Consider the following 26,278-nt stretch of genomic DNA (forward strand, 5'->3'; position numbering starts at 1 on the left):
GTGGAATCACTGTCTACATTAGGCAGCCTAGTTTTTTGGGAATTTTTCATGTAACTGGAAGGAAGGCTTTCAAGAATGTCCTCTCTCTGCCTGACTTTGTGCTTGTGGTAGTAGTTGAGTTTCAGCCCTGGAAAGAGGGGCAAAAAACGGGGGAAGGAAGAAAGCACTGGGATAAAGGATCCCTCCAGCGACCATATCCCCTGCCATGAAGCAACAACAAATTGTAAAATAAGAAAGCAAGCCCTCTTAAGGGCTTGTAAATTGTAAAATATGAGGGCAAGCCCTCTCAAGGCACATATGTTCAGCTGGAGATAAGATGGCAAGAGTCAACCTATACAAGCAATAAGATGCCCTACCATCATTCTGCAATCAAATCTGGGTCCTGCAGGAAGAAATGAACCACTTGATACTCATTAAGCAGCTTATTAAACTAATTAAGCTATGGACTTAATCCTTGATTAGTCCAGGTGATGGGAACATGGTAATGATATCTTATAACCAAGTTGGAGCAATGGAACTCTTGGGGTTTTTGCAGCCCAATCCTACAGAAGGAGCAGAATACACATTCCGCCAGTGTAACTTCCTTTATGGCTGTTGCAAAAATGACTAGGCTAGTGCGCATTGTCTGGTTGTCACAAGCAGTAAGCTGGCAGCTCTGTGCACCAATGAACATTGGTTGCCCACCAGAGGAGGTATGCCTGTGCAGGCAATTGGCAGGAGGTGAGCAGGGCTGAATGGGCTGGGATGGAACAGGGGAGGGGGTGTGAGCAGAATGGGGTGGTGATGCGGTGAGGAGGAGGGCAGACCAGGTCCAGAAGGAGGCAAGTTCGGGGATAGCACATGCCAAATCCAATCCCTTTCCTGGGCCTGATCCACCTTCATGAATCAACTTGAACTTGCACCAGAGATTGAGATGTCACAGGTCCAAGCTGGCTTACCCTAGGACAAGGGGACAAATGTGCCTTTACCCTGAGGAGACCTCGGGAAATAAATCCCCTCTCCTTGCAGGATGTGGCCACACTGGCACTGCTCCATCACTACATGGGGAGTTTGGTAGGCTTGGGTCGTTGGTCTTCAGATATTGCTGCCTGTCCAGCTGCTTTTTCCAGAAGGCAGGCCTCAGTTGTTTTGTCAGCAGCAAAAAGGAAAATGTTGCTGTATGTTGCAGGTGGGGAGTTAAGTCACAGAAACGTAAGAGTTCATGTTCTCGGAAGGTCACTTGTGAGCATGCACCTGGCGATTGACCATACACTTAATGTCTCAGCCGTTCTGTTTATGAGTCGTTTCAATATGCCAGGCCAAAACTGCATGGTACCGGTGAAATGGCACAGTTTTTCTTTTAATTCAGAAGAGAAAATATCTGTTGATAGTTCAGATATCATGGAATAAGTAGCTGCTTGCATGGCAATGGAGCGGTGTGTATTAAGAAGACCAAAGTCAGTGCGTATTTTCTCGTTCAACAGCAAGCGTCAAAGATTAAAGCAAGCCCTGTTGGCTAGTTACACTGAGTAAACCGAAAGGTAAATGATAAGAAAATGAAACAAACATTGAACAAATTGTGTTTTAGTTAATAAAGGAAATGAACGAGAACGTGTTTCTAATTTCAGCGATCCTCCTGACAGATGAAAATAGCGCAATTCTGAAACTTTATTACGTCGCTGTCCATGACGGTTGCAACTTTAAAAATGAATCAGTGCAGTTGATGTTTAAATTGAAGATTGCTAAGATGTTCCCCCCTCTGCAGGGCAATTGTCACCTAACCATGTATTCTGTCACCATCTAAGCAGTATGTTTGTTGTGTTTTTTTGTCTAGTTAATAACAGGGCAAAATTGGGCTTTGAAAAATACTGTACTGAGGTGATCTGTCTCTGATTTGGGCTTATAAACACCCACACCCCAATCCTAACTAAATCCCATCATGGTTGATGTTCCAACCATGCCACTGGAGCATCCTGTGGGCAGTGGTAGTCTCAGACAATTGCTGTCCTGGCCCCTGCGCACAAAATGCTGCCCCTGTGTCATCCGACCTACCATTGTGCATGTCTGGAGGTCTTCTGAGACCTCCAGAGGGCCTTCTGAGGCCGCCAGAAGGCCTAAAACATCACTTCTAGTTTTTGCTGAAAACTAGGAGTGATGTTTTTAGGCCTTCCAAAGGTCTCAGAAGGTTTTCAGGGGGCTGGGGAGGTCGCGGGCAGCCTCCCCAGGCCTCAGAAGGCCTTGGAAAGACCTGTTTTAAAAAAATATATGCTGGGGTATTCATCAAAAATTGGTTACAAACTTAGCCTGTGTTACTTTGCAGAGCACCAATCGATTCTTTTTTAGTCAGGGCAATCGTTATATACCAGCTGCTCTCAAGGTATTTAATGCCAAGATATGGGCACAGCTCCTGTACGGGTGCCCTATCTGGATTATAGGCTATAAATCACACCTTTGAGAGTATCCAAGCTAAGTTTTTGAGGTTATCTTGGGTTTACCTAAATCTGTACCATACTCTGCATTATGTTTGGAGACCGGATGATCGCTCTTAGTATCAAGAGCATGGCTTTGAACCATACACTATTGGCTCCAGTTACATTATAATGTGAAACCGGACAGTCTCCTATCCAGAATTTTATCTGAGTCTGGTTCTTCTAAATGGTATAGCCAAATTAAATCGAAAATTGAATCAATTTGTTTTTCATTGGATTTTTTAAGTTTATATCAATTCCCTGGAGTTTATCAAAGGGTAAAGCAAAGAATGCTAGACATTGAGGCACAAAACCTCTTTGAACTTGCTTCTAGAATTTGCTCCCCTCTTAATTTCTCTATCCCGCTTAAGTATGGGCAAATGGCTCCTTATCTGAGTATTCTGATCAACCCTTCTGAACATCGTGCAATCTCCTTGGCAAGATTCAGTGTGTTTCCATCCAAGGTCACAGAAAGCAGATATAGGCAAATACCATATAAAGAACACCTCTGCCCTTGTAATTTGGGAAATATTGAATCAATCATACACATTCTTTTTTATTGTCCTCGGCACACTTACATGACTCCACTTCTCGGCAAAATGAATGGTCTTTCGGATGAGGCAAAACTGAAGCGTCTCCTAAATGACTGCTGACCAGATGTGCTAGAGCAGGGGTGCTCACACTTTTTTGGCTCGAGAGCTACTTTGAAACCCAGCAAGGCCCGGAGATCTACCAGAGTTTTTTTACAATGTTCGCGCCATCATAACATATAACATTTATGTGTACAATGTATGTTGGTGTACCTTGAGCCCCACTGAGTATAACAGGACTTACTCCTGAGTAGACATGCCTAGGATTAGGCTGTGAGGCTGCAATCCTAGCCACACTTACCTGGGAGAAAGCCCCATTGTGTATAATGGGCCTTACTCCCGGCGTTTCCTCCCAGAGGCACCTGAAGGGGGGGGTCGGCACTCTGCAATCTACTCATTTTGCCTCGCGATCTACCAGTAGATCGCGATCCACCTATTGAGCACCCCTGTGCTAGAGGGAGTTTCTAAATTTTTACTTTTAGCAATTTCTAAGCCTTCTTAATGTAATCCGTCAAAAAAATTGATATTTTATGTTGAACTGTAAATGTACTGTTAGTAATTTAGTAACTTAACTCCATTTTTGATAAACGGGATTAGGACTGATTATGTTTGTTTTTATAGTTTCTTTGTCTATGCCTAATAAAGGTTCATTCATTCATTCATTCATTCATTCATTCAAATATATGCAGCAGCGGGGAGCACTCCCAGGTGGCATCCTGGAACATTTGCCGTCCCGCCCCCCCCCGGTATACCAGTGGTCCCAGAGGTCTCATCTGGCTAACGAAACATTTGTTCCCTTACCCAGACTCAATGAAGCCTTAGCTCCCTGAATGGGTTTACCTGGACCTGTGCTGGTGATTTCTGAGTGGACCCGGAAAGGTGAATTGACACTGGGAATCCTGAGTCTCAGGACTCAGCTGGGAATCCTGGGAAGGTGAATCGAGGCTGGGAAGAAGGATAGGATATTGGCGGCACTGCTGACACTGATACTGTCCCTTCCTGTCTTAGATTTGGCCCCTGCCCTAGTCTCCACCCTATTCCTCCCCCTCCCTGCCCTGTTCTGCTCACCGCCTCCCTCTGCCTCCCCCTGTGCTGACTTACAAGGTCTCCTTGGTGGGCCACTGATGTGCATCTAATTGCTGCCTGCGCTGGCATCCAGGTTGTGCTCTATACAGCCGCAAAGCACCCTGAACTGCCAGAACCCAAATTCTGATGGTGTAGCAGCCTAACAGGATTGGACTCTCAATCACCATGAGAGGAGTTCTCAATCAATCCTTAGGAGCTAGACACTCTCCCACTGAAGACTTAGAAAAGCCTGAATCTTAGGACTGATTTCCCACATGCATACAGGCATGCATGTTTCATCACCCCAGGATTTACAGCTGTGTGTGTGAACGGCGTCCGTTCAAAGGGTAATGTTTGATTTGATGCGAACTGATAGAATTTGTCTGCTGTGTTGGAACTCTGATGGCTATTTTACGCATGCACGCGCGCGCGCACACACACACACACACACACACACACACAGGCTATTACCTGATGTTTCAGACATTGAATGATGAACCTGCATGTGCGGTCTTGCAGCAAGATGCCAAGGTTAGAAAAGAATGAAAATGCGTACAGTATTCTGATGTAACTATTAAGGCAATGTGATTGTCCTTTCACAAATCCTTACTGGAATCTAACTGGGTTACTTACATCCTGCTTTCCTTCACTTTCTTTGACACTTCAATTATACATGCTCTTGTATTGCTGAAGTATAGTTAGATAGCTAGTTAACCATTTGCTGTGTTAATCATTTAGTGTGGTTCAGCACAGAGTCAAATGATTTACAGTGGGGAGGGGTCTGTGTGTGTGAGTGTGTGTGTGTGTGTGTGTGTGTGTGTGTGTGAGAGAGAGAGAGAGAGAGAGAGAGAGAACAGTGAAGATAGCACAATGCACTGATGTGAAAGGTACCATCTCTGAAGGCATCGTTTGCAAGGATGTATATTTAAAGTGTCCTGTTCTTCAGTGACTATATTGCCAGGAGTGTTTTCTGTTTTCAGTTGTGTTTGGACGGAGTCTGCCTGACTCAGTTTATGGGCACTGATCTGACTTTGGTGAGTGTAAAGATAGTGTACTTCCTGATTTTAAGTTAACTTTGCTCCTTGAAGTCATGCAACTTCAGTTGCGTGATCTGGTCCTTGATCTGTTTGCCTCTTAAATCACAGAGCTTTTCACTTGGGTTGAGAATATTGTTCCCCACAAAGAAGGTATCATAAGATATGTTCATGTCTGTGCTGAAGAAATAAGTTCTTATACCTCTTCCGATTTGTTATTTTACTTGTATATAACTCTTTAAGGATGCAGTCTTGTGAGTACTTACTTGAGAGTAAGCCCAACTGGTTATGATGGGACTGAGTAAACATGCATAGGATTGGGCTGTAAGGTTTTTCACAGATGCTAGCTCTCTATTTGGTAAGACTTCATCCTTTTGTCTTCTTATACATTGCTGTAGGGACTTCAGATGTAGATAGATAGATAGATAGATAGATAGATAGATAGATAGATAGATAGATAGATAGATAGATAGATAGATAGATAGATAGATAGATAGATGGTTGGCAACCTTCAGTCTCAAAAGACTATGGTATACACCTACAGCACCCGGTATTCCCAGGCGGTCTCCCATCCAAGTACTAACCAGGCCTGACCCTGCTTAGCTTCCAAGATCAGACGAGATCAGGCATGTGCAGGGTAACGATAGATAGATAGATAGATAGATAGATAGATAGATAGATAGATAGATAGATAGATAGATAGATAGATACAAGTAATAGTAGTGAATTAAAATCATCATTTATTTGTATCCAGTCTTCCTCTGAGGTCCTCAGAACATCAAATGAGGGGTTATACCTAATGAGGGGTTATACCTAATGTAGCACAGATCATGGATTCATCAGTGAAAGCTCCTCTTGCCTGCAGAATGAAATTTGCACTCACACAAGGGGTCCTTCCATGAGCACACCCCTACTTCTGTGAATCTGAAGGAGCTTTGGTCTGTGTGACATTAGGATACAACCCAAGAAGTGATATCCTTTTAATCTCATAGCACCTTTGTGGGGCAGGTTAGGAGTACTCTATTACTTCACATTCAGGGTTGGCCTTAGGAGCTGCAGGGCCCAAATGGAAAAATGTTCTGCAGGGCCCCAGGTTCACAGTCAAGATCTGTAGAATCTTAGAGATGAATAAAATTTATTATAGACTTTCGCTCTCTATGGTAGAATGGAAAGCCATCAAAATATGTGCTTAAAAAGTACATGTGAATTAATGGACCAAATGAATCTAAGCACATTTTAATATAAAACTGTATACGAGACTGGAGTAGATCGCCCCAGTGTTGGGCCCCCTTAGGCACGGGGCCCAATTGGGAGCTTAAAGCCAACCCTATTCATTTAGGGCAGGGGTGCTCAATAGGTGGATCGCGATCTACCGGTAGATCGCGAGGCAAAATGAGTAGATCGCGGAGCCCTGTCTCTCCAAACTGTTAATATGTCAGTTTCGTCTAGTGACTAGATGAAACTGACATATTTAGCTAAACTGACACTGAAACTGACACTTTAGCTGCTCTTCAGGCATGCAGCAACAAAACTGACGAAACTGAGTAGACTCCAGCAGGGGTTCCATACATTAAAGGGGGTGTCTGTCAGACGCTTCCTTCCCCCCGGTAGATCTCCGGGCCTTGCTGGGTTTCAAAGTAGCTCTCGAGCCAAAAAAGTGTGAGCACCCCTGATTTAGGGTCATAGTGTGAAGAATGTATGCTGCCCAACTTCTCCACGCAATCACAATCTTGGTGTGATTTTGCTACCAACCTCCAAGACAGCCACAGTGTAGGCATTGTCTCAAGGACAGAAGGAGAATGAAGATCATCTAGTCTGATTCTCCTAGGCTGAGCTAGAATCCTTAGTTGATGTCCCCTAATCTGTCTAGTTCACACTTGTCCATGGCTCTCCAGGATTTAAAGCAGGAATTTTTCATTGCTCTGCCTGTACATGGTGGAGATTCAATCGGGGACCTCCTGCTTGCAAAGCAGATGCTCTTCCACTGAGCAATGGCTTCATCCTTCCCCTCCAACTTAAGAGATTCGCTTCACTATTCATGCTCAAGAGTGCCACAGGCTGAGTGCTCTCTATGCCGAAACATCCTGTGGGGCAAGGAATACATTTTCCAAAACGGAAGTTTCACACACATTTGAATCAGAGTCGAAACTAGGATGGAGGCTGAGGGGCACCTCCCCATGAAAGCTACGCCAAGTGGGGGTGTATGATTGCCCCAGGCTCTGCTCTAGTTATATATACTTTTAAGTTATCCTGCACATGCCCGATCTCATCTGATCTCGGAAGCTAAGCAGGGTCAGGCCTGGTTAGTACTTGGATGGGAGACCGCCTGGGAATACTGGGTGCTGTAGGCTTATACCATAGTCGTTCCATGCCCGATCTTGTCTGATCTCGGAAGCTAAGCAGGGTCAGGCCTGGTTAGTACTTGGATGGGAGACCGCCTGGGAATACTGGGTGCTGTAGGCTTATACCATAGTCGTTCCATGCCCGATCTCGTCTGATCTCGGAAGCTAAGCAGGGTCAGACCTGGTTAGTACTTGGATGGGAGACCGCCTGGGAATACCGGGTGCTGTAGGCTTATATCATGGTCTTTCGAGACTGAAGGTTGCCAACCAGTGCTCTAGTTATGGAGGAGGCATTGGCAGCTTTGCAGCAAGCACCCTCTCTTCCGAAGAGAACCCAGAAGTGACATTGTGACTTCATGGGACATCGTTACATGACCAGGTGTTGGGTCAGTGCATTACTGCTCTGATTGGAGTGAAGTAGGTTGCTCTCATCCTTGGGTTTAATAAATGTCTCTCTGCATGTAAATAAGAACACAAATTAATATTATTCATAGCTATCATTTCATACTTTATACCACTAAACCCAGTGTGCTTGGCTTGTATACATGTATGAGATTCTTCTTGATCTCCGAGTGCATTAAATGAGGACTCTAGATCATGAAGGGCCGGAAGCTATCCAACTTTCCAGCACTGATGCAGCTGTGTCAATTGGACGTGTGCTACATCCCGTAGTGGTGGGAGCAGTCACAGAGTCCTCTTCAAGGTAAGAGAACATTGATTCCCTTACCTCCGGACTGCACTGTTGCTGCATTGGCACTGGAAAGTTGAATAGGATTGGGCGTTAAAAAAATCATTAGTTTGACATAGTTTTCAGGAGTCAGCATTTATTTTACACAAATATCAAATCAGAATAGTCTCCAATGTGCATGTAAATTCAATTGTCATTGTTCAGTTAAGGAATGATTGGAAAGAAGACAGAACAAATGTGTTTTTTTTTAAATCATGAGCACAAGAATATCTTTTTGTCTTACTACTCAGGAATGAAATAAAGGTGCTTATGTGGGGAATGTGCTTAGCTTTCAAATCCTGCATATTAAACATTGCTCGCTCTTGAGTAATATTGAACCGAATTTTGAACATTCTTTAAGATCTATCGCCATTAAAACAAAAGAAGCTGGAAATAAATTTCTGACACTGCCTTGGCAGGAAGACATATGGGGCTCCTAACTGGCACTCACAATGTAAACAATGGGGGTGTCTGTCTATAGGAGGGGTGGCCAAACTGTGGCTTGCGAGCCACAAGCAGCTCTTTGACACATAATGTGCAATTCTTGGAAAAATGAGCTCCTTTGCGCATCAGAATTAATATAAAATATAAATAAGAAATTTTGAAACTTTATAATTATTTAGCAGATATAAATATAAATCCACTGGATTTAAACATAATTTTAAAGTTCATGGGGAGTAAATCTATCTATAGGAGGGTCCACTGTTTAACATGGGGTTTGTTGCCCAGTTATAGTGGAATGCAAATAATCATGACACAAAAAAACGCCAGATGCAAATGTGCAGGGACACCAATGGCTGGGATGCATTTGACTACGGCACAATCGTCCAGGGCGCAAAGACCCTAGTACTGGGACCCACCTAGGTTTACCAGAACTCAAAAAATGAGTTCTAAAAAGAAATCATTCATTCATTCATTTATAAGCAATAGTAACCAGGAAAAAGACCCTCAAACATTTATCTCCTTATATCTACGAATGCTTGCAAACTTCAGGAGGTCAGCTCCTTGCAGGGCAATTAGCAGCTATCTTGCAAACTGCAGGAGCTGAGTTCTTTGCAGGGTAATTACAGCTACAATATCTGATTTTTGAATAGCCCTAGGGCTTGAGGCAATTAGATATCTGATCTTTCCATCAACCTTTGGCGACCCGCCACAAATCAGGTCGTGACCCAACAGTGGGTCCTGACCCATAGTTTGGGAACTACTGCTCTACGGGGACCAAACTTTCATTCAGTGTCAGTGTACGTCAGGCAAGGACACTGTAACTTTGAAAGTGCTTTGGGAACCTCCGAAGGCTAGCCAACACCTTAAGTCTCTGTTTTGGCGGCTTTCACATTACACATTAGAAAGGAATGAACAACCATACTGAACTGTTCTAACATCAGAGCAGATGTACCCGACTTTTTTCACATCCATCCTGCTGCCCTTGTAAGGCAAATTACCCGCAGCCTAGTCTCCAGTGCTCTGTCCAGCCCCGTTTTAAAATGTTTTGTATCGCCCCATCTTGAGCTTTATATGCCGTAAGAAGCATAAACAATTTGAGGAATGGATTTGGAGTTCAGGGAGATGGTTAAGAATTCACTTGGGTCCCCAATCAGACCAGCAAGGTTATTTTCCCTTTCAACTTAACTCATATTTGAAGTGTAGTTGCAGTAATCCTGTTATTGGAAAATATGCGATGGCATTAATTCAAAATCAGACGTCAGGGGCCATAACCAGGCATTATTCTGCATATAAAACTCACATCAGGCTCACTCAAGTTTCTGCATACAGAACAATGGCAGTCTTTGACCCCTAACATTTAATTTTATTTTATACAAGATAAGGGCAGAGTCTGTCTTTAGATGCATATTTGCTGCTCCCGCTGCGATTAAGACATGAAGACGCATCTGAAATGGAATTTTGTTCATAAGTGTCTACATATGCTTTTCACCTTACAAAATCATGCATTTATTCGGATTTCCTCACCCCCTAACTCTCTCTCTCTCTCTCTCTCTCCCTCTCCCTCTCTCTCCCTCTCTCTCCCTCTCTCTCTCCCTCCCCCTTTTCCTAAAGCTTTCAAGTAGCATTCTGGATATATACAACAGTGACCAAGGGATGCCAGCTGCCAGTATAGGCCTTACAGACACCTCCTGCACGTCTAATTTGCCTGTTAAAAGAGAAATCACAGGTAATGTAACTCTGAGAGGTTGGTGTCGTGTTACGGTTTTGCAAAATAGTAATGCTTGCTGTTGGAGAACATTTCAATGGAGATAGTTGTGATGCGTGGAGGGTTCATGCATTCTGAATGTGGTGGAACTGGTCTGAACACACGTTCTCTGGCCTCAAAAACAAATGCCAAAAACCCTGTTCATGTGACATAGCCAGTGTGGAGTGACCCAATGGGATACTCGGGGGGGGGGTGTCTATGGGTATAAATGCTTCAGGGAGGCATGGCTGGGGGGACGCTGCCACCCACCTACCCATCCTGCCCTGAGGGCCACCCATGATCACTGCCTGTCCAGAGGCGTTCTCAGGGCCAGAGAGGCCACGTGCAACCTACCCAACCCCCAGAAGGCCTTCTAATGCCTCCAGAAGGCCTTAAAACGTCACTTCTGATTTTCTCTGAAAAACTAGAAGAAATGTTTTAAGCCCTTCTGTGGAGGGCTTAGAAGGTCTTAGAAGCTGCATGCTGCCTCTCTAGCCTTCAGAAGGCCTCCAGATGCAACCAGCGGGGTGAGTGGGGAATTTTCCTTGGTGGGGGTGGCATTTTATTATCCTGGCCCCCAGCAGCATCAGGTCGGCACTGGAGCGACCTCACGAGTTCATTTGTCCGTCCTCATGGTGTGTTTATTATACATGCATAGCACTCTCCTGGCAAGTGGGAACCTAGCTTTTCCAAGGTTCTAGAGCTTGGTTCTTACAGCATATCCAATTGAGCGAATGTCTATAGCAGGGGTCGGCAACTTCAAACACTCAAAGAGCCATTTGGACCTGTTTTCCAGAGGAAAAAATACCTCAGGAGCCACAAAACCCTTTTGACATCTAAAATGAAGATGACTGTATATATAGTTTTTTTTTTACCTTTATGCTCTTATAGGCCTCATTTTTATAATGTAGCCCCCTCTTGTAGCTTTTAGTTAATTTTGTCATACATTCTTGTCCTGTGTTTTCAGACGCCTGGTCCTCTATGGTGTTTTGCCTGATTCCAAGGCCATTCTCTGCCTGGAGAATTATGCCCACTTTAAGCAAACTAGCTCCCCTTCTTTCCTCCAACAAATGACCCTGGTTCTGCCCTGCAATCCTGCTGGACACCACCTCCAGGGTAGCTCACCTGTTCAACCTGCAGAGGTCCTCTCTCCTGCCAGCAGCCTCCCACCACTACAGCAGACCCTTGGTCCTCAGCAGGTCTTGGGCACAGCATCCACACTTCAAACTCCAGTGTCTCCAGCAGTCCATTAGTCACAAAGTCAGTCAGAGTATCCAGGGCAGAGTCCAAAGTCAATAAGCCAAGTCACAGTCCAAGGTCAGATTCCAAAGTCAGTCAGAGTATCAAAGTCAAAATCAATAAGCCCAGTCAGTCTCCAACCCACACCCCTCTTCCTGCCTCAGGTGCTCCTTATATCCCTGAGGGCCCTATTGCCTTCAAGTGGCTGCAGCTGTGCAGCACACTCTGCTGGATGCCCAGGCCTTACCCTTAAAGGGGCCACTGCTGACACCACATCTGCCTCCTCACCAGATCTTCCAGGATTCCAATACCTATGGTGGTTATGACATCTGCTTATCTTACATGGATACTAAAGAACTCCCCCCACCTTCCAGAGACACCCTGCTGGAAGGAAGAAAGGACACAGACTCCAGAGGTGGGGAAGAGAAGAAGCCGGGGCAGCCACAGGCCAGCTTCTGCCCTGCCTGCCCTCCCTCACTCAGGCTGCAACCCTCTCCACACTATCCTGGGAGTAAGCCCCATTGGTTACAATGGGACTTCTGAGCAGACAAGTTGGTTGGAGCTCTCAGGTTGCAGTCCTCTCCACACTTTCCTGGGAGGAAGCCTCACTGACTACTTGTGAGTAGACCTGCATAGGAGGGGGCTGAGGCTGCAGCCCTCCACACCTTCCTGGGAGGAAGCCCCACTTGACTACAGCTTACTTGTGAGTAGACCTGCACAGGAGGAGGCTGAGGCTACAGCCCTCCACACCTTCCTGGGTGTAGCCCAGGGACTACATCGGGGCTTATTCTCGAACAGACCTGCACAGGCTCCCACTGGTTCCAAGGCACCCTTTCCTGGGAGTAAGCTTCATCTGCTGTAATGGGGCTTACAACTGAGTAGACACACAGGATGTCTCCTCAGCTGTGGAGGAAAAGCCTCTCCTTGCACTGAGTGGGGACCTGCTCAGGGAAAGGCGGACTGCAAGGGCTGGCAATGGCTGAGAAGGAGGGAGGCTCAGGATTGGCTGGTCTGTCTGCCAGTGAAGGGCCCTGAGCCATTCCAACTGAAAAAGCCAGGAGCCTGCTGGATGCTGATTGGCTGAGCCTGCTGGAGAATTGGGGAAGGGAAAAACAGGGAGCTTAAGCCTGCAGAGCCGGCAAAATTGAAAAGGGAAACCAATGTGGGGCAGGTGGGGGTGAAGGGAGAGGAGGGCAGTGAGCTCAGGGGGTGGAGGGAAGCAGCCTGCCCTCCCAGCACAGGTGCCTCCTGTTACCCCCTTTGCCACTTTCACCAGGAGGAGCCGCAGCAGACAGCTGAAAGAGCCACATGCGGCTCTAGAGCTGCAGGTTGCCGACCCCTGGTCTATAGGATTAGAAATAGAATCATCGTCACACCCAAATCCTTAAACGTATGACTGGGTGGTTGAAGTGTGTTAGGGGTTATTTAATGGCCTTGGTCCAGTCTTGAGCACAACCTGAACCACTTGCCCCCTGGAAGTCTTCTGAGCTTGAGTCTGAGCAGATTTCAGAAGCAAGAAAGACCTGTTCATTTGATTCCTGATGGAGGGCCAAAAATCAATGCACAGATATTGTGACTGTTGGTTCATTTTGTAACATTTATATCTTGCCTATCTTTCAAGATAATTGATCAGTTCCCATCCCAGATATGTACCATGCTCAGAGTGGCTCATTGTCTGAGATGGAACTACAGTGGTATCTTGATACCCACAGGCCATGTGCGGCCTCCCCAAGCCTCAGAAAGTCTTTTGGATGTAACTAGAAGACACGTCTGGTTGTGTCCGGGAGGTCAGGCGAGGCCTTCCACCTTGGGTTTGGAACCTGTGGTGAGTCAAATCTGCTGGTTCTGAAATCACAGATAAAGAGGGTCCACCATGTGCTTTCAGTCAGTTATATCTTGACTTTAATTGATAAGGGGGGGGGGAAGAGAACATATCAACTTCCAGAATTGTCCCAATGTCTCAGGCACTCCAATTGTCCCATCACAACTCTGTCAGGGGAGAGTTGTACATGGCTGTACATCCAGTCTGCCAACTGACCCCTGGACCATCAAGGCACAGGATTAGTTGCTCCTTGCAGGATGAGGGCTCCCCTACTCTGGGACAATGCTGGTCCTTTCTCCCAAGACTGGACCAGGTGGAGCTCATGATGGGGATGGGAGAGAGACAGCCCAGGAAGAGAAGGGCTCAGGGCTTCACAAGATACTCATAACTAGTGATGAGAGATCTCTGGACAGGCTACCTGAGGGAGGCTCTGTGTCTGCTACCTCAGGGCTAGGGCAAGCCCAGGGAAGGAGCCAGGTGGATGAGGAAGAAGGGGGTGAAGCAACCCTCTCCACCACTGAACTCTGAGGCCTGTTTGAGAGGATCCTGGTTGTTGAAGCCTTCCTTCCCCAGGAAGGATTTGGATACCAAGGGGAGCACACCCCTCTTGCAGAAACCCCGAGGGAGTGGAGGACTGAAGAACTTACAAAATGAAATACTTGGATTAATTTTGTTCTCATCTGGCTTGTAATAACTTGATCTCCTCTCCCAGGACAGAACATCCTGCACAATGGGTGATGCCTGCGATGTGGGGGTGCTCTCTCACTGGGTCATTTGCGAGCCATGATCTTTCTGAACATCATGCTGCTAACATGTCTAATTATTTTAGGAAATACAGCCTATCCTTACACATGTTGGCTTCCGATCAACAGTATAACTACATTAACATCCATTAAATTTGTTCCAGGTTGGCACAAATGACTCTCTTAAGGGTTCACAGTACATCTATTCAAGGAAAAATCAGCATTAATGGATTAACAACTTTAAAAGTTACATTCAATTAATCCAAAGAATGCCAGCAGCCATGTACAAGTTTATCAGTATAATTCAAAAAGAACGAAGGGGGGAGTCCTCCTCCCCCAGTATGAGTATTTTAGAAATCTGATTAAATCTTGCATGATGGGATATGGAACTCAAAGTCACTTTAGGTTACTGAGAAGCTTTTCTCTTCGCCAACAGCATTCCAAAATGACTAAATACTGCATTTGTTTTGAGTTTCTAAGAACTATAAACGCCTGATCACAATCTATGTTTTCAAAAATACGCATGCTGAAAAAACTAGAGGAAACAAAGTGACAAAACCTTCTTTAGTCGACCTTAAAGCTTTGCCTTGAAGCTTCTGTGTGATGAAATGAAACAGGCCCGCCGCATCATGGGGCAAATTGTGGCTGGAACTCTGACCTGGACTGTTAACTTGTGTTTTCCTTTCTGTCAGAAACAGATACACGAGCAATGGCAAAGGAGAGACAAAAAAAGGATAATCATAACCTCAGTGAGTATTTTTAACACTTGCCTAGCATTAATTGTTCTTTATAGGTTTTTTAAAAAAAGGAATTTAAAAAGCACTATGTGCTGCTTTTGAAAAATGGTTGCAATGATTCAGTGAAGTCACACGCATGAGCAGACACCAACTCCCTTTGGGAACCAGGTTCCTGGCCCTGGGACAAGCCTGGGCTGTGATGGGGGGCAGAAATCTTCTCCCATCCTCTTCATCATCAGAGGGAGAAAAACTGCAGCAGCTGAATGGAGGATTCAGGGATTTGCCCAGAAGGGTGGACCTTCTGATGGCTGTGGGTCCTCAACCAGTGTCAAATGCCTCAAGCAGCCAGTGCCTCCACCCACCCAGGATAGAACTGAACATAAGTATCACACGATAGTGTCAAACATTATGTGAACTCACACTTAACCCAGCCCGCAGGTGTACGCATTTGATCCCTGTTGCGTATATGCAACTTTGGGCAGAAATGGCTTAATAATCACGTTGGAATTGAAGAGTAGAATTACAGCCCAATCCTAACCAAACTGTCTGCGACGTGATGCAGCAGTTGCAGCATGGGTAATGAGGCTGTTGGTGGTCTCCCTGAGGGAGGGGGATTTTTGACCTCTTGCCTCTGGGTAAACCCCAGCAGTTGCTATGGCATTACTCAATCCTGCACCAGCAAAACCACTGCCTCAGGAACGTGCAGCCCCATGTCGGGGGATCGGGCCAGGGAGAGGGAATATAATCTGGCAGCAGCATTTGCTGCCATCCCCACTCCCTCCTAGGTTTGGCCTGCCCACTCCCTGCCCCTGCACCACCTTCCACCTCCCTGTTTTGCCCCAACCCTGCCAGTTGGGGTGGAACTTACAGCCTTCTGTACTTTATGGCACTTTTGTGATGGCCATTGCCAGGGCAGTGCTGTGGCACTGGTGGATTGGGTCACCCATGATCCCATTTGAGGTTTTAAGGCTTTGTAGATGTCACAACCAAGTGCTAACTATCCCCTTGCTTTAAAGAAGTGTCTGTTTTAGGATGCTCATCCCTCTACTTTCAAAGTGGTCCTGCAGTTAAATTAACCATTTTGTTTTCATCCCGCATTTTCAGATGTTACACTGTTGGGCCACTATAGCTAGATTCATGGCTTTATAATATATCATATATCCCAAAACTGTTTCAGAGTCTGCTAGTAAATTTCTCTGTTCTGACAACATTCTGTTTTCACCATCATCATCTCTTGTTTTCATAGTTGAAAGGAGAAGGAGATACAACATTAATTACCGGATCAAGGAGCTTGGCACGCTGATTCCAAAGTCTAATGATCCGTGAGTTCAGCTGTCATTTCTGTCATTGTTTCAACAGCTTAAGTGCAAAGAGAGGAGGAAAACATAAAATGGATTGGCCAGATGTCAGGGTTAACTTGGTCGGCTTGGTTTTATATTTCTCCTGCCTATTGTGCCATCTAGAGCCTATAGTGTGGGTTTGAGTCTATTGATATTTGGTGAAGGTAGAGAGTTCTGCTGGTTTGCATGGTAAGATATTCCAATAATTGAGTATCTAAGCTAATGCCATTTTGCGCCCATGGTGAGAGATAATAATAATAATGATAATAATAATAATAATACAGGCATTTATATACCACCTTTCTTGGACATCAGATTTCTCCTTAGACTTTAATTCAAGGCAGTTTACACGGGCAGGCTGTTCTAAATCCCCTTAGGGATTTTTACAATTGAAGAAGGTTCTGTCTTTCAAGAACCACAACATTTCAGATGGATCTTTTATGATCTGGTATCACATTCTGGCCTCCAGATTCCTCCCACGCAGGCTGACAAGCAGCTCCTTCATCTCTCAGGAGCAGGTGGAATAACTCGACTGGGCTTGTCAGCTGCTTCAAGGTTTCACCATTCACGGTGCCGGTGGCCTCGAACTGGCGACCTTCGAATGTTATTTCAGGCAAACGGAGGCTCAACCCTCTAGACCAGACCTCCTGCCCTCCAGAAATAGGTGTTATAGTCCTAAGATGTCTAGTGCCGTCAGTTCAGTTTGCAAGAACAAGTCATCTAATGTAATCTAAGGGAAAGGTGGCAGTCCAGCTATGCCGATGACCAGAATGACTTATCGGATGCCTCTACTGGGTCGCACTGGGCTGGCAACCCACTCTATTAGCCTCTGTGGTCTTTAGAATGGATGCTCAGAAGCATCCAAAAGCTACTTCTGTTTGTTGGAGGTAACTTCCAGATTGACCGGCATTAGCTTTTGGATGCTTCTGTGGGCCGTTCTGAGGCCCACAGAAGCAAATAGAGTGGGTCGCTGGCCCAGCGTGAACTGGCAGGGGGTCTCTGGATGCATCTGGCGAATCATTCTGCCCAGCAGCATCGTGACCCACTGCAGAGGATGCGGTGAGCTGCGGTGCTGAAAAGATTGGGAACTGCTGACCTATGTATTACACACAAATGGGTCAGACTTGATGCTATTGATTCTTTAAAGAAAAACAGCTTGGAAAGGGGGAAATTTTGAGCCAAGAATTGATGGAGGCAGAGACAGGTCTATCCTTGACCTTTTGGCCATATATCTGTTGCTCCCCACCCCTGCAACGGATTGTCCTCCTGCACGATTTCTGATGCCCATTCGCAAGGGTGAACATTAATCTGGAACCCTGAAGAAGATAAAGCCTGTATTTAAAAAACAAAAACACCCCGTCTGAAGTTAGCTTTCTTTGATAGCAATCCTTGGTTATGATTTGAGATCAATCCTAGACATGTCTATTCAAAAGTAAGTTCCATCTGTGTTTGCCAAAGTTAAAAGTGCAAAAAGCTGTGTAATATGTTGTTATTCCAAGGGCACATTTTTATAAATTATAATCGCTTTAAAAGTGTACTAGGTAGATGATATAGGTGGTATAGCATCAGCAGATGAAGCCACATGCACGTTAGAGAATATGTAGATACGTTAGAGAATTGTTTTAGTTTTTTGCAGATTTTGTGTGTGTGTGTTTTTTTGTTTCTTTTACAAAAATGAGAACTGCAGAAAGCTGTGTTATGTGTTTTTATTTTGTTATCGAAAAAAACCCACCTCTAATGATAGGGTATGATACTCTACAAATCCTGAAGTTTTGGTAGACTATCAAAAGGTCTTGTTAATGGAAAAAAAATGAATTTATTGGTTGCATCAAAAATTCTATTAGCAAGTAGAACTGAAACAGCAGAATGAAGATACAGCAGAAATGTCTCAATTAACTATTCTTGTATGTCTACGTAAGAAAAGAAATCAACCCCCCTTTCTTAAAGAAACCTGATCAGTCTTTATATATTGCTGAAAAGTATCTTTTAAATGCAGAGAACACGGTGTATTTTTAGTGCATATAGTCATTATGTTGCATAGGATTTGTAGTTAGATATTCAGACTTACATCTCTTCTGCACTATTCTGTGTTAACATCCTAATTTGAATATGTTACTGGTCTTTTAGCCTTTTGATCCAGAAATCCTTTTTTAAAAAGGAAAATCTATAGCTCCTCCTTTGACGGTTTGTATAACAGCTAGATTCTCTGATACTGAAACTGACATATATAGTCCGAATTAAAGAACTAAAAATCCTTGCTAACCCCGCCCCCCCAGACATATGCATGCAAACACACACAATTGCTATAATTTTTCTAGTGCCACCGCCTCTTAATGAAACAATGGCACTTGTATTTATGGAGCATTGATCATGAACCTTCAACTAAAATGGACTTTGAGGGTCCGCTGTATTACTGAAAAGTAATAGAGATGAGCTACTGAAAGGCCTGAAAAGTTACTGAAAAGCTACAGATCCCTGGTACAGCTGTGCCAGTCAAGGTCAGGTTGTGTCAAGGTGATGCCACCGCAGTTTTAGTGCTGAGTCCCAACTTTGTAGCAATGTGTGGAACTGACCCAGGAAGGTACTGCTGTAGAGTGAATCAGGGAGATGCAGTGCAGGGTTAGCAAGTGAGGCAGGCCCACCCCACCAGTGTCCTCCAAAAATTGCCACAGCCTAACCCGGCAGGAGGTCTAGCTCAGTTGGTAGAGCTGCCACCTTGTATGCCTGAAGATCTGAGGCTGCCAGTTCGAAACAACCGGAAGTACCCGAGAACTGACGACACGCTGATATACTAATGAGCTGACCCTCGGTGGCAGAGAGGAGTTGCCGTCAAGTGGAGCATGGGAGGCGAAGGGCCAGAGAGAGGCCAGACCGGGAAGGAATCCAACTGGAAGGAGGAGTTCTATGAAAGACTAGAACTATTCAATTGTAAAAATCCCTACAGGGGTTTGGAACAGCCTGCCTATGTAAACCGCCTTGGATTAAAGTCCGAAGAGAAATCTGACGACCAAAGAAAGGCAGTGTATAAATACCTGTATAAATATAAATAAATAATTGTGTATGCATTCCACCCACTTGCACCTAAGTAAGCAAGTGGAACACAGGTGCGATCACTGCAGTGATTTTCAAAGGATGCCGGTGGGGAAATCTTGCCTAACCTGCCATCTTTGCACCACATGCCCCTGGAGTGAATAGCATGTTGGTCCTTGTGCGTTGGCATCAGCCACCATTGCCAGATGCATCAAAATGGCATCATGAAATGCTATAGCATGTAAAAGAAGCTGGCAACAGAAAGTGAACCAGAGTTAAGCCTGATACTGGTTGATCTATGCACCATGTCAGTCAGCTATTTCACTAGAGCCTTAGCAGTGTCGTCACTACGGTTTGTATCATACTGTGTGGGAGGCTAGCATGTCACCCCCATGATGGACCTCCTCTCATGCAGTGGGTGGGGCAATGCCCTGGGCAGTGGGCGTGGCAGTGCACCATTGCCCCACCCCACTCATGTTTTAGGTATAACATTTGATAGAATAGAGATATTTCAATGCAGTTTGTTTCATTGAATTTCACATCAAATTACTCTTCAAATAATATACAACATGACAGTATTTTTCAGAAACACCAAGATTTTAAAAATTTTGGCTAGTAGTGTGTCACCCCTCCATGTGTGTCACCTGGTGCAGTCCGCACCCTCCACACCCCCTAGTGACACCAGTGATCCCTAGTGGTCTGCAATGATAAGCTGTTCTAATGGGATTGCAAGTCCCAGGCAAGAACACTAAAAAGGTCTTGGCTGTGCCCTCATGGCCTCACACAGGGTGCCACCGGAGCTTTTCTCACTCGTGCCATTCTGTGCATTGTCACCACAATGCAAGCCTTTGTGATCAAGGTGCCGATCACAACTGGGGCTGAGCGAATGATCAGCGCCCTTCTCCTGCAAAGGGATTGCAAACCCATTGGCGGTATAAGGCCGTGATTAAAATCCTAAAGCTGTATTAGCATTAACTTGCTTGGTTTATTATTTACTGCCTAGGCTTCCATCCATAGATTTCTAATACCACTCAATGGAGTCTAAATGGTACATGGCGTTACAATTATGATGCTCTCACCACCACAAGCACAAACACGACGCCTTTCATTTACGCATCCGTAGAGCCCGGCATGAGGCTTTGGATGAAATATCTGTTGACACTCCTGCCTTTTTCCCCCTCTAAGAGCTAAGAAGTGTTTGATTAAATTAAGGATTTCTTTGACAGTATAAAGCTGTGTGAGACTAGCGTAAGTACAAGCTTGGTGTGACAAGCCACTCTGAATGAAATCACCAGTGAGAAATGTAATACAATCATAGGCTCTTCGAGGGAATAATGTTTTTTCATGGACTCAGCTTCTCCCACCATATCGCCCTAAGATTAGCTAATCGGCATACAAGGAGCCTATTGCCTCCGTAATTGATACCCGTTCTTATAACGGAAGAATCATCCTTAAATCCTGCAAAAGATTTGGGGAAGATTACTTCCGACACCCTGAAAAGTCAGGCAACGTTATGTATCAAATGCACCGGGCTTCTCGTTCTTGCATTGCAGATCAAGTCAAACCAGCTTGTGGACCCAATTTGGAGTGATGGGATTAGGTGTGCAGGCATGATAAGAAAAAATGTGGCACACTTTTCACATATCAGAATCTTGAGGACTCAGGTCAACAGGAAAGTGATTGCAATCTGAGGTCATGTTTGTTTAGGCCCTAATTGGGTCTATGTGGTCTCAACTGTAGCTTGGGGCTGTAGCTCAATGGCATAGTACTTGCCTTGTATACAGGATGCACATATGCTGGACGCATGTATACAGGATACTGCCATCAACAGTGTCACTACTCTTGATCCTTTTCCAATTCCTTCCTGGTACACTGTCTGCCCTTATTTACAGCCCTATCTGAACTGCAATGAGACTGCTGGAGATCTCCCTGAGGCAAGGGACCTTTTGTTCCCTTGCTCCAGGGAAAGACTGCTATGGGGCTACTTAGGTCTGCACCGCAAAATCATTCATAGGCACTCATAGGCACGTTCAGCCCCATGTCAGTGGATTGGGCCTGGGAGGAGGTAATCTAATTCAGCCGCAACCTCTGCCCCTGCCCCTCCCAGGCCCAGACCACCCATCCCTGCTCCACCTCTCCCTGTCACATTTTGCCCTTCCCATCCTCCCTCACTCCAGAACGCCTCCATGCCGCTCGATGGTAAACCTACTGCTATAGCCTCCCAGAACCTCTCTGACTGGAGCAAAGCACCATGCCTGCCTGCACAGGCCTCCACACCAGAACCTGCCTCTGCTTGGCCACCGTGATGTGCTTTATGGCACTTCCATTATGACCATTGCTTGGGCAGCTTTCTGGAGACGGGCACTGCGGCCCTGGTAAAGCGGACTGCCCTCTGTTACCCTTTTATTGTTGCTATGACTTTAAATGCACATACAGGCTTCATGTGTGCATTTTAGTTGTGCAAATTCAAGTATATGTGCTTTGCGAGAGAGAGAGAACAGTCTGAATAATGCAGGTGATTCCACCCGCCATTCCACTAAGTATATGCCCCAGAGCGAGTATGAGATGTGAGAATAAATCTGCTGTTTCCTTGGTCATCTGAGTTTCTGCATGTCTCTTGTGCTGTGATTTTAATTTTTAAAGAAACAGTATGTATTTTTTGAGTTTAATGGTAATTTTAACTATACACAGTTTTCACCTTATGCACTGATTTCAGAACCAGAATCCTCCTCCATAAGATGTGAGCTGACTGTAATGTCATGCAGGCAGGTGACGGCACTTTGTTGCCAAGAGTGCACCTTCCTGTGCTCAGTCGTTCCTCGGCATACTTGTGTAACACTGCCATAGTACAACCATGGGTGCGTTTCACAGGAATGACTTGGGAACTGCTGTAGCATTAATGCACATGTTCCTGCAGCAGTAATTGGCGTATGCATTGTATACCTAGGAGAAGCATTTGTTTGAGTTTGCCTTGATCCTCGTTTGTACGGGTTTCACAATATGACATGGAATAGTTGCTAAACTCAGCTTTTTGTGTAGCACCATCAGTGAGGATCACAATCAAGTGAGACTTTTTTTTTTTTCCTGCCAATAAGCATAAAAAGCTTCCTCATTAGAAAGTCAGGTAAGAGGAGTAGTATATTTGAAATGATCTTTAAAAATTTATGCTTAAATTCTCTGTAATGTATGCATCTTAGTTCATTAATGCAGAAATACTGCACATAGATTTTAATCTTGAAGTTAATAATAAAAGCAATTTTCACTAAAAATATAAAAACTGTAATGGTAGAATCGTGATATTGCGTTTAGTTCTCCCACAAAAAGTCACTTTATTACTTTCTTTTGACACTTATTTTCATTCTGGGATTAATTTTACTATATAAGGGCTTCTTAACTATTCTATTAAAATTTCCATTCAGACGCAATAATATCTAAGAGTGAATAATGGTCATGTAAATCATTATTTCATATTAATGTAAAAAGATTTTGTATGTTCTTATGAATTTTGCTGACATGCACAATTGTGAAAAGGTTATCTCTACTTTCGGCAGTGATATGCGCTGGAACAAAGGAACTATTTTAAAAGCATCAGTGGAGTATATCAAGTGGCTACAGAAAGAACAACAAAGAGCCCGGGAATTAGAACGTAGACAGAAGAAATTAGAGCAGGCTAACAAGCAACTTCTGCTGCGAATTCAGGTTTGTAGATGAAACAAAAAACATACCCATTCAGGAACAACCCCCCACCCCAAATCTTCAACACCAAATGTTACCCACCAAGATCTTTCTTCCCATCATCTCATCCAAACCACTTTACGTGACGAGAGGACAAGGCTGCAAATTAAATTTATTGCATTGTTAAGGTTCTACGCTTCTCGGACAGACTGTTAGGAGTCTGCTATTCTTTAAGACAGAGTTTCTCAAACTGTGGCTCGGGACCTACTATGTGGGTCATGAGCCAATTTCAGGTGGGTCTCCATTCATTTCAATATTTTGTTTTTCATCTATTAGACTTGATGCTACCATGGTATGTGACTGCATTTGGGGAAATGTTACAGACCTATGATTTTAACAAGCTACTATGTCTATGCTTTTAACAATGATAGTCAATGGGACTTACTCCTAGGTAAATGTGGGTAGAATTGCAGCCTAGGTTTGCAAAAACTTTTCCTGCTTGATGATGTCACTTCTAGTCATGACATCACTTCTAGTGGGTCCTGACAGATTCTCATTCTAAAAAGTGGGTCCCAGTGCCAAATGTGTGAGAACCATTGCTTTAAGGTGTTTTTGAAAAATAACATAATAACATAATCTCTGCCTTGATGTTGACTGTTCCTAGATTAAATCCACAGTGCACATGGGGAAGAATGTTGTCTGTTTGTAGAAAACCCTGTTTGAACACAGGAGATTCCAATGAACTCTCTCACACTTTGAAAAAAAAAATGTCTGTGACATTGCGTTACCTTACGGCACATAATGCCACATTAAATTAAGACACACATCATCTTCCCTTGGCTTTCTGTAGTATGGTGAGCATGATTTACAACATATTTAATTGAGGTAGGTATCTGGTCCGCTTCGAGATAGCATCCCTGAATTTGGGTAGCTAATTAGCAAGTGGAAATGCCGGCAGGATTTTTTATTGGTCGCTTTTAAATACTCAATACAGGGCACTATCTAACCAAAGTTAAATGCTTTGAACTGCTGCTTTTTTTTTTTCCAATGAGAGGGATTAAGCATATGCTGAATTCTCCCAGTCAAATCAATGTGGTGCCAAAGCACATGGTGGTAGCCATCATAATCCAGGTAACAGCAAAACACTAAAAACAGGCCAATCTTAAAGATTTCAGTATGCCTTTTTATGCTTTGAAAAAAAGGTCTGTGACCTTGTGATACCTAAACAATGACAATAATCAATGCAGTCTATGGGCCTCTTTGAGTGTTGTCTGAAATAGTATGATAGGGGATGCCATTAGAGGAAATGGGAGCTGATTGGCTCCATCCTACCCAGAATGCACTGTTCCCATTGGCTACAATGGCTGTGACTCAATCTGGGATGAAGTGTGCTAGTGAATCAGCACTAAAGAGTCAGTGTTATGGGAGGTATTACAATAGGAATTACTATTGTCAAAATAGAATTCAGAATATTTGCTGGTGTTAGCGTTGTGTCATGATGTAGGTTTCGCACCCAGATCAGTTCCATATAGCCAATAGAGTATCTGGTGGGGGCAGCAATACACAGGTGCTCGCCGAACCAAAAGGTGTCTTGTAGTAATTATGCACAGGCGCTGGGCTTAGTTTTAGTATGTGACAATCGCAGGCATGCCTGCTTGGCCGGAGCACACTACGCTGGCCTTGGTAATATGCTGAGTCTGAGCCCAGTGCCTGTAAACAACAGGATGTTATGAATGTGTGTGGTTAGCTAGAGCTAGCTAGTTGTAGCTAGTGTAATCTTAGAAACCTTCAGTAACTTTCCGTATTGCACGGTATTGCTTCATGTGTTTTGAGAGTTAATAAAGGCTTGAGGAGGCTGGCCGGAGAGCGGACTCTCAAGACTCTCTCAGGACTCTCTTAGGACTCTTTCAAGACTCTGTCTTGATCTCACTCTGTCCCGCTTCCGGCTCTCCTCTCCGGCATCTCTACATTTGAATCCATGCCTGGTGTCTCTTTCATTGCTCTGATTCCTTGCTACATCAGCCCCAGTCTCAACTTCCTTCAGTGCTCTTTGCACTCCCGCAAGCAACAAGGCCTTAAGCCTTGGGTGCTTCCCAAGTAGCGTAGAATTGCTACATTGTCTCCTACGTGTTGCTGTCGCTGCCTGGAATGGCTCCCATGGTGAGTGAGGGGTGCTGCTTACCCGGCACATTGTGGCACCTGCAATACTTACCATTTTGCCCTCTTCTAACCAGTGTTGTAACTAGGTTGTGGCAAGTGGGGACATCTGCCTTGAGCGCCTCTTAAAGGGGGGGTGCTGGGCATGGACCCATATTCTACCCAGTGTTGTGTTTCTGTACTACAGCTAATGGTGCAAATCTTTGCATAAATTCACGTGGTAGAACAGGGCTCGCTTCTCCCTCCCCCCCCCATTTCCCCTTCTCTGTGTAGTCTGTTGAATAAACTCACTTGGTGGGATGGAAAGGGCTGGCTTCTCATTCCTGATCTCCCCTTCTCTGTGTAGTCTGCTGAATAAACTCACTTGGTGGGATGGACAGGGCTGGCTTCTTACCCCATGATATCCCCTTCTCTGTTTGGACAGGGGAACAATTTGAGCGCTTGCCATGGGTTCAATTTTACCTAGATACCTCACTGCCTCTAGCTATGCTATTGTATACAGCTTATAGTGAAACACAGTCCGTTGACCTTCTAGAGTGATTGTCTGAAACTTTTTGCTCTCAAATCACAGGAACTAGAAATACAGGTGCGAGCCCATGGATTGCCCATCATGTCTTCAATCAGCACGGTCGACTTAGCAAACCACCTCATGAAACAGCAGGCATACCCAGAAGATAATTCAGTGGACTATCCTCAACAACTGGCAGTGGCCCTCGAACAACGCTCTGATCTCAGTGATCCGTCTGCAGCCTTTTCTGATCCACTCTCACACTTCACAGATTTGTCTTTTAGTGCGGCTTTGAAAGAACAAAGGTTAGACGAGATCTTACTGGAAGATACGATATCACCCTTTGGGACGGATCCGCTTTTATCTTCTGTGTCTCCCGCAGCCTCCAAAGGAAGCAGCCGAAGAAGCAGTTTTAGTTCATATGACGGGGATGATGTATAACACAGAGAAGATGACTGCATTTGTTTTTGTACTGTTATGTTTTTGGTGCAAAAAAATTGTGATGTGTATTTATGTCGTGGCTGAGCTTAACTAAAAAAAAATGTCAGTAGTAGTTGCCCACAGAACCTGTCTAGGAACGTGTGGTTTCAGTGGTACAAACATCCCAGAAAACCAATAACAGAATGAAAAATAA

At 44.7% G+C, this 26,278-nt stretch overlaps 1 protein-coding gene and 2 pseudogenes across 1 annotated transcript in view; 2 read left to right on the forward strand and 1 right to left on the reverse strand.

Annotated features, from left to right (window-relative positions):
* TFEC (transcription factor EC) overlaps positions 1-26,085 on the forward strand; it is a 31,932-nt gene extending 5,847 nt beyond the window's left edge. Inside the window, exons 4-8 of the mRNA XM_066633430.1 lie at positions 10,261-10,375; positions 14,890-14,946; positions 16,181-16,256; positions 22,856-23,003; positions 25,708-26,085. Of these exons, the coding sequence (XP_066489527.1) occupies positions 10,261-10,375; positions 14,890-14,946; positions 16,181-16,256; positions 22,856-23,003; positions 25,708-26,085 (774 nt within the window). The remainder of the gene's footprint in view (positions 1-10,260; positions 10,376-14,889; positions 14,947-16,180; positions 16,257-22,855; positions 23,004-25,707) is intronic.
* On the reverse strand, positions 5,672-5,785 carry LOC136658281 (5S ribosomal RNA; annotated as a pseudogene).
* On the forward strand, positions 7,369-7,487 carry LOC136657872 (5S ribosomal RNA; annotated as a pseudogene).
* Positions 26,086-26,278: the final 193 nt, after the last annotated feature.

This window comes from Tiliqua scincoides, chromosome 7, assembly GCF_035046505.1.
Source record: "Tiliqua scincoides isolate rTilSci1 chromosome 7, rTilSci1.hap2, whole genome shotgun sequence".
Classification (NCBI taxonomy): domain Eukaryota; kingdom Metazoa; phylum Chordata; class Lepidosauria; order Squamata; family Scincidae; genus Tiliqua; species Tiliqua scincoides.